This window comes from Anas acuta, chromosome 2 (genome assembly GCF_963932015.1).
Source record: "Anas acuta chromosome 2, bAnaAcu1.1, whole genome shotgun sequence".
In the NCBI taxonomy this organism is placed as follows: domain Eukaryota; kingdom Metazoa; phylum Chordata; class Aves; order Anseriformes; family Anatidae; genus Anas; species Anas acuta.
In genome coordinates this window covers 135778094-135786203 of record NC_088980.1, presented here as the reverse complement: position 1 = coordinate 135786203, position 8110 = coordinate 135778094, and the positions used below count along the sequence as shown (strand labels likewise).

Genomic DNA, 8110 nt, shown 5'->3' with positions numbered 1-8110 from the left:
GGAGAACTGGTGCTTTGCCTCTTGTGGCACTGGAAACCCTGTCGATTATCCTCAGGTGAAAAGCTTAGTGCTTTTATTTATCTTTTATTTATTTTTTTCCCCAAAAGGAAAAGGAAAAATCTGTAAAAGATGCTTCAGAAACCGGATGGGAATACGGAATACTGTTCTAGCTCTGCCTAAATAGTGGGGCAGCTTAAAAATAAGTTACAGAAGTTAAAAAGTTAAAATTAATTTCTGGTGTAACTAAGGAGGAAGACAGGTGCATAAATTGGGGAGAAAACAAAAAAAAAAAACAACAAAAAAAAAGAAAATTATAAGAAAAGACTAGTTTTGGTACAACACCTCACCACAGGATACGAGCAAGAGCAGTTACTCCAGGGGCTTCCTCCTGCTTGTATGTGCACAGCTGGGGCCTCCGAGGACGGGGCTTGGTTTGGAAGAGTTGAAAGGTCGTGTCAAATTGATTTAGCACCTACAAGTGCTGTTGGTATGCCGCTTAGTCCCTAATCTGTGAGGTAGAGAGCAAGAAGCTCATACTATTTGCTCATCTAAAAAATGTGTTTCAATCCCCTCCCTCCCCCCAATTTACTGCATTTATGAAGTAGAAATTTAGCTTGATGTCTGTATTTAAAATAAACCTGTCTTCACAAGAAAATGAAGGCTTCTCTTTTATTATAATATATAGTAACAATGTCCTGAAATGTAAATAAAGTCTTCATCTCTGTGTTAATATACATATTTTTTGCATTTAATTTCCATGTGGTGGCACAATGCTGAGATCTCGAGTGAGTAGCACACTAGGGGGACAAGAAACGCAGTACAAAGAGCACCAGATACTGTAGTTCGCTGCCATCTCATAAAGTCCTGTACAAAAAAAAAAAGGTACCCATACCAAAGGTATTCAAGTTGGAAAATTAAATGCAAAGTTCTTTGTTCTTAAGTTTTCCTTATGAAGTAGACCATGCTGTGCTATGTGAAGAAAAGACAGTCTGCTTTCAAAGCGGGTAGGGTAGTCTGCAGTGAGAGAGAATTTGCAAGTGATGGAAGTATGTGAATCGTAAAACAGGCAGTAATACAAAATCCGAACACACATAAAAAGCTTAATCACAATCTATGTATAGATTTTACATCTTGGGAAAATAACGCAACATATTGCTTCTCGGGGACATCTCTGAATGATAGCCTAGGTTTGTACGAGAAATCAAGATTCTCTAACAGTTCATTCCTGGCAATAAAGTAAGTGTCTTCATTTGGAATATTACCATAATCCTCATTTAAGCACTTCGGGACTTTCAGCCCAAGGAGAGCAGTAGCAGCTGACCATCAACAGGCAGGAGGAGCACGTGCCATGAGCAACATTTTCACTGAACTGCACACCCACAGTAATCGGGTTGTTGACCACAATGATGTTCAAGTTTCAGATACTGGAGAAAGTTGCCAATTAGTCCACCAATACTTTGATTCTGACCTGTAGTTTTATAACTGAAGATGCCCTGCTCTTACAAACCAGTGATTTAAAATGCCTGGGGTGAGTACTGGTTAATCAAAAAAATCCTCCTCTTCTCCTCATAAAAGCTTTTGAGATATTAAAGTTTTCTGTCAAAATATAAACATTTGTCTGTTTAATGAGAAATTAAGACTTCCACCACGGACTGGACTAAGCACTAGCAATAGGTTAATTCATAAAATGGCAGGAAGGATGGGCCTCATAATTTTGGACCTAGCACCTAGGTAATTTTGGTGAGTTAAGACAACGACATTGTCTTAACGACATTACTTTACTCGGAATAATTGTCATCCTCCTTGGTGAAAAATTCTGTTAGCCTAAGCAAATATTGATAGTGGTGTATAAAGTGATCTCATTCAAGATACAATGCTGTGCAGTGCCAGCTCAGATTAAATCTAAGCAGAAGTAAGGCAGAAAAAAAGAAAAAAGAAAAAAAAAACAAAAAACTACATCCCCTAGGATAATCAGAGGAAGGAGGCTTGCAAAAATAAAGCTAAAAGGATCTTGGCAGGTATCACCCCCAGAAAATAATCCTGTAAGTGCATCTGATGGCTGTCTATCTATACATCACGTGTGCAACCACTAGGAGGAAGAGGAATTATTTAAGCTACAGAAGAGTGCTGGCATGAGAAAGGCCTCATATAAAGCAGCTGTTAATAACATTATGCTAAAAGTTGCACAAGCCTTGGAGAGCAGCACGGCTCTGGAATGCACTTCCAGAGTAGTGGGAGCGACGTCTGACTACTTCTAACATGGAGCTGGTTAAGTTTATGAAGGGAATTCCTGCGTCCTGCATAAAGTCATTGTCATGATAATAAGAACATATTAAATTTCAGTACTTTATTTATTTAGTGTCTTTGATCCAAAGCACTTATATAAAAAAGCAATAATGAAAATTCCTTTCAACCAGTACAATAAAAGTCATAATTCCTTGGGGTATTTCATTTTCTTTAGTAAAACGCAATTTGGACACATTCCATTCAATACTTGCAGAAATGACAGAGCATCAGCCCTACGAGTAATAAATCTAGAACATAAGGTAAGCTATAGGTTATTGAAATGATGTGTTGCAAAGTTTGGAATCAACCTGTGCAATGCTAAACTCACAACAGCTGAGGAAATTTGTGACTCTTTGGCAAGTTTACAGGTCTCCTCAAATAACTTCCCTGAAAGTCACTGGTTTTGGACTCCGTGAATCTACTGCTCGTGAAACTGAGATAAACCCACTGCTTAGAGCGAGGTTCTCTGCAGGCCCCAAAGCAACAGACCTGATGGGGGCCGTGTTGGCCTCGACACCAATGGGAGATTTTGCCTCCCTGGCAGTATTTAACCTGCCTGGAGTGGGTGGATGTGCTACACAAACCCTTCTCTTCCTTCTCTTGTTTCTTTCACAGAGTTTCAATCCAACAGGTGCTGTGCCATGTTTTGGGTGGGTATTTGTAGGTGTATGATAGTTTAGACTCATGCAATACGAAGAAGGGACAAGACAATTGTATTTGTGCCTGTGAAGACCCAGTAAAGAACTTGAACCAGCCTTCCAGAAGTAAGAAATCTTAGCCAAAAATCTCAAGTTTGGATGCCTAATTTGTGTTATCCAAGTCAATCTTCAGGGCCATGGATAAGGCTTTTTGACATTTGGAGATACTGAGCAACTTCTTGCCTACTGACTTCACGGCTTGTACAGGCTATGCTGAAATCTGTTCACATTTTATTTTGGTAAGTCTAGAAGGGACCTGTTTTCCTCACAATTCCTGGCTTACTGACCTCCGGGGAGGGTGTTCAAAGGGAATTTTTTGGGGAGAGTGGGGTGAGGTATAAGTTATTTCCCACTGTGTATCCTTCGACAGATCACTGGAATCTGGTCCTGGGTGCTCAGCTTTCTGGTTTTAGGTGGAGCTGATACAACACCACCACCAAAAGATCCAGACCAGACAGCAACCCCTAACAGTCCAAAAAAAGGATATATCCATACCATATTTGCTTTATTCTGCCAGTTGGGTGGCTTTACTTTGGGTGCCACTCCTTGTTATGGTATGTAAGCACAGGCTTCCAAACAGGACTAATTTAGCTCTAGTATTTTCTGTCCTAACCAGTTTTAATTTTTCTGAACATCTCTAGTCTTCACAAGAAAAAATATAAATGAAAAAGTAGCAAAATGTGTAATAAATGGGGCAGAAAAATTGCAGGATTTGAAAAGAAATGCCGCTCTGCCCTCTGAGTGCCAGGAGTTTGTTTCATAGCAGAGCTCACACCAGCAATGTGAAGGCTCTACCCGTTGGCTACAAGTGTTTGATCTCTGTACAATTACGTAAGGGAAAAGGCTGATCACTCAAACAACAAGTTTATGCAGATTCACGGTTACTCTTGAGAACCCAGATGATCTGCTCTCTTAGAAGAAAAAGACTTGAAAAAGTACAGGCCAGCCCTTGAGAGGATTTAAACCGGCTACGTCACAAAACCGGGTGGGAGGATCTGCCCACAGTGAGTGCAGTATTAAGCTCTTTTTCTGTATCTGTTCTTTTCTTAGGCCCTTACAGTCTTAGCTGTAACTTGTGAGTTCTTTTCAGAGGGAAAATGTGACTTGCAGGGTATTTTTTTTTCCCCCTTAGAGTTTCCTTGGCAGAAAGCGTAATGGAATTGGCTGCCATCAACACCTGCTTTCAAGCTTTCCTGATAAAATTAGATTTTGTATCTCAGCATCACATATGGCAACTTTATAATTAGTCTTTTTGCAGTATATGAATGTCAGTTCCTAAAATGCTGCCTGTACTGTTCATGTGGGAATATTTCTCTTCATTAAACAAATCCAGATTTTCCACTGGAGCTCCTAATTGTTGAAAACCCACGTTTTTGTGTGGCTAATCTCAGAACCATTTTGATGGGCTGAAACGCAGAGCATTTCACTGGAACCAAGCGGTGAGCACATCCCTTCTGAAAAGAGAAACCTGAGATGTCTTCATGCCCCTCTGCACCTACAGTCACTTGAGGAAGTCTTTGAATATGCAGCTATCTGAAAATGAGGGTTGGGCTTCTCCAGAGGGCTCGGTGTTGACCTAATGTTGGAAACAGAGGTAGGTCTATACTGAGGAGCTTCTAAAAAATGCTACTGTACACAGCATTTCAAAACAAGAACACCCAGTTTTTAACATGTGTGCTAAAGAGTAAGCAAACTTCCACTGAAATGTGAAGCTCAGAGGTGTGTTCAGACACGTGACGAGCAGAATTACCAGTCAGAAAGAAGGGGAAAAGTGTTCCCATGTCAGTGATTCACAGGTGATTCTTTAAAAATGGTTATAAAATGCATCAGAAGTCCTACACTTGCCTCGTGATGGTCTTGAACTAGTACAGATACCAGTATAGGTGATAGGTGATTTGTTCATCCCTAGTTTCACAGCTGAGAATTTTTATTCCACTCGGGTACGCTCATTTCTCTGCTCAAATGAGGAAGTGCACAAAGTAGCAAATCATCACTATACTGCTAGCACTAATGCCATGGCAGTGGTAACACTTGTATGAAAAGGTCAGCATTCAGTACCGATGCAACAGGATGAGGATGTGCAAACTGTCAACTTGTAATATAAATTTCTTTAGTTTCTCAAGTGCAAAGTTAGTGCAGTGTCAGCAACATTACCCTCTAGGGGAAAAAAAAAAAAAAAAAAAAAAGGACAAATAAGAAAACATTCATAAACATAGCTCTTGATAGCTCTCATGCAAACTGCTGTCAAACTTGTACACTAATGCAGTGAATCGTTCAGGCTCAGCTCACTGGGGGTACTCCTGCTCATATTGGTAAGACTGGCCATAAGGGATTTAACTTTATAAGCATAGTAGTCCCTTAAATTGACCGATGGAACTTCTTTCATGCCATCGCCAAAATCACAGCTTCTCATGGCACTCTCTAACTGCTTCTGACGCCTGTAGAAGTGGGAGAATTTATTGAAGATCAGTGTAATGGGAAGCACTACCACTAGGATACCGGCTAGGATGCATGCAGATGCCGTCAACTTGCCAGCAGTGCTCCCTGGCACAACATCCCCGTAGCCAACTGTGGTCATGCTAACCGTAGCCCACCACCAACAAGCAGGGATGGTGGCTAACCCCTCGTTCTCTTCTTTTTCAATGGTGTAAGCCACAACTGAGAAAATGGAGATGCCAACAGAGAGGTAAAGTAAAAGAAGCCCTACCTCTCTGTAGCTATACTTCAGGGTGGCTCCAAGAGACCTGAGACCTGTTGAGTGTCTAGCAAGCTTTAAGATGCGAAAGATCCTCATGAGTCTCAGGACTTGTGCAACCCTGCCTAAATTTGCCAAGGTCGGACTACTTTCCACCACCAAGTTGACAATTAAGGTAATATAAAATGGTAGGATAGACATTAGGTCAATCAAATTCAGGGCATGCTTGAAAAATTTTAAAAAGTCAGGAGCTACTGCAAATCTCGCCACCAGTTCAAAAGTGAACCATGCAATACCAAAGTGTTCCACGATTTCAAAGCGAGGGTCCTCCTCGGGGGTCCCGTTGCTGTCAACAATCTGAAAGTCTGGGAGGCTGTTCAGGCACATGGTCACGATGGAGCCCAGCACCACCACTATTGAAAGGACACTGAAGATTCGGCTTAAGACTGAGTAGCCAGGGTTATCCAAAGCCAGCCAGAGCTGCCTCCTGATGTTTCCAAAGGGTTGTTTGTCAAACTTTGAGGCATCGTTGTAGAATGCCAAGATCTCATCAAAAGACGATGTGGTACTTTCCTGGTCACTTTGTTCCTCCCATTTCTCTTGGTCTGGCTCCATTTTCCTCCCATGGTAGCTGTAACTGCAGCATGAGTCTATAAAGAATTCATTGATTCCCCAGTATTCAATCTCCTGGCTGAAAGAAAACACACAGAGTTCACCCATCACATGGAGCTTGCCAGTGTTATAAAAGTGTAGCACGTAAGGGAAGAGCTCAGGGTTCCTGTCAAAATAAAATTCGTTCTTGGTGTCATCATAGTCGTCGCAGAGCTCCAGTATCGACTCCTTTGAGTGGCAGCTCAGCAGTTTGCCCAGTCTGGTCTCGGGGAACCTTAGCAATGTGTTGGATCTCATCTTTTTCTTAAAGCCTCCAACGTTGATGCTGATCTCATTGTCTTCGAAATTTGCCTCAGATAAAGCCTTCAAACTCTGCCCTGTCATAGTGAGCTCCTTCCAGGGGGGTACAGGGAGTAAAAACCTAGGATACAATTGCACAAAAAATCAGCAGAATGGGCAAATCTACAGCATGTTCACCCATTGACTTTCTCTTTTATTCATCCTTTCTTTCTCAGCTATTTTCTTTCTCTCTTATTATTTTCTTTCTTTCTTTCTTTCTTTCTTTCTTTCTTTCTTTCTTTCTTTCTTTCTTTCTTTCTTTCTTTCTTTCTTTCTTTCTTTCTTTCTTTCTTTCTTTCTTTCTTTCTTTCTTTCTTTCTTTCTTTCTTTTTCTTTCTTTCTTTCTCTTTCCTTCCTTCCTTCCTTCCTTCCTTCCTTCCTTCCTTCCTTCCTTCCTTCCTTCCTTCCTTCCTTCCTTCCTTCCTTCCTTCCTTCCTTCCTTCCCTCCTTCCTTCCTTCCAATTTCTTTCCTTTCTTTCATTTTTCTCTTTCTCTTTCTTTCTTCTTTCATCTTTTTCTTTCTTTCCTTTCATCTTTGTCTTTCTTTCCTTTCATCTTTCTCTTTTTCCTCTCCTTTCCTCTCCATCTTTCTTTCCTTCCTTCCTTCTTTCCTCCTCTTTCTCTTTCATCCGTCTTTCATCTCCTTCTCTTTTTCTTTCATCTCTTCCTTCCATCTCCCCCCATCTCTCTCTCATTCACCCCTCTCTTTCTCCCCTTTCATTTCCCCTTTTTTCCTCCCTCTCCTTCCCTTTACCTTTCCCCCCCTCTCCCCCTTCCCTCCCCTTCCCCTTCCCTCTCCCACCGAAGCCCCCCGGGGCTCCCCCTTTGTCTCCGCTCCCCGCTCTCCCGCAGCCCCTTTCCCCTACCACCCCCTTTCCCCCCACACCTCCCTCTCCCTCCTCACCCCCCGCACCTCTCCTTCCCCCCCTGGTCCCCACCGCCCCCATTAACCCCATTTTGGGGGCTCCCTCCCTACCGTGCTCCCTCAGCGGCCGCGGCGCCCTGACGGCCCCCGCCCGCGTCCCGCCATCGCCGCCTCCTCCTCCCGCCGCGGTGCTGAAGGGACAGCGGCGGCGGCGGCGCTGCCTCTCGTCATGGCGACGACCCCCCGCGGGGGCCGCCCTCTCCTCCCTTCTTCCCCGCCGCTCCGACCTCACCGCCTGGGGAGGGGCGGCATGGCGCAGCCGCCCCTGGGCGGGGGGGTGGGTGTGAGGCTGCCTGGCCGGCTGTGGGGACGGGGGGAGGTCTTCTGCAGCCTCCCCCCCCAAACCCCGTCCCTACACACACACACACACACACACACACAGTGCCTTGGGGTACGGGTGTGCCTCGCCCCCTCTGGCCGCCGCCCACCGCCTGTGGCTGGGGTTGGAGCTCAGCCCCAGGAGGCATCGGGATCGGTCGTTGAGGCTGGGGAGATCTCCGAGATCACCTGGTCCAACCATCCCCCTGCCACCAATGTCACCACTGAACCATGTCC

At 43.9% G+C, this 8110-nt stretch overlaps 1 protein-coding gene across 1 annotated transcript; it reads right to left on the bottom strand.

Moving 5' to 3' along the window:
- Positions 1 to 545: 545 nt before the first annotated feature.
- KCNS2 (potassium voltage-gated channel modifier subfamily S member 2) lies at positions 546 to 7897 on the bottom strand. The gene is made up of 2 exons (XM_068672341.1): positions 7607 to 7897; positions 546 to 6712 (listed from the first exon to the last, which is right to left on the bottom strand). Exon 2 carries the CDS (start codon positions 6673 to 6675, stop codon positions 5242 to 5244), a length of 1434 nt encoding a protein of 477 aa, XP_068528442.1. The 5' UTR covers positions 6676 to 6712; positions 7607 to 7897; the 3' UTR covers positions 546 to 5241.
- Between the last annotated feature and the right edge of the window lie 213 nt (positions 7898 to 8110).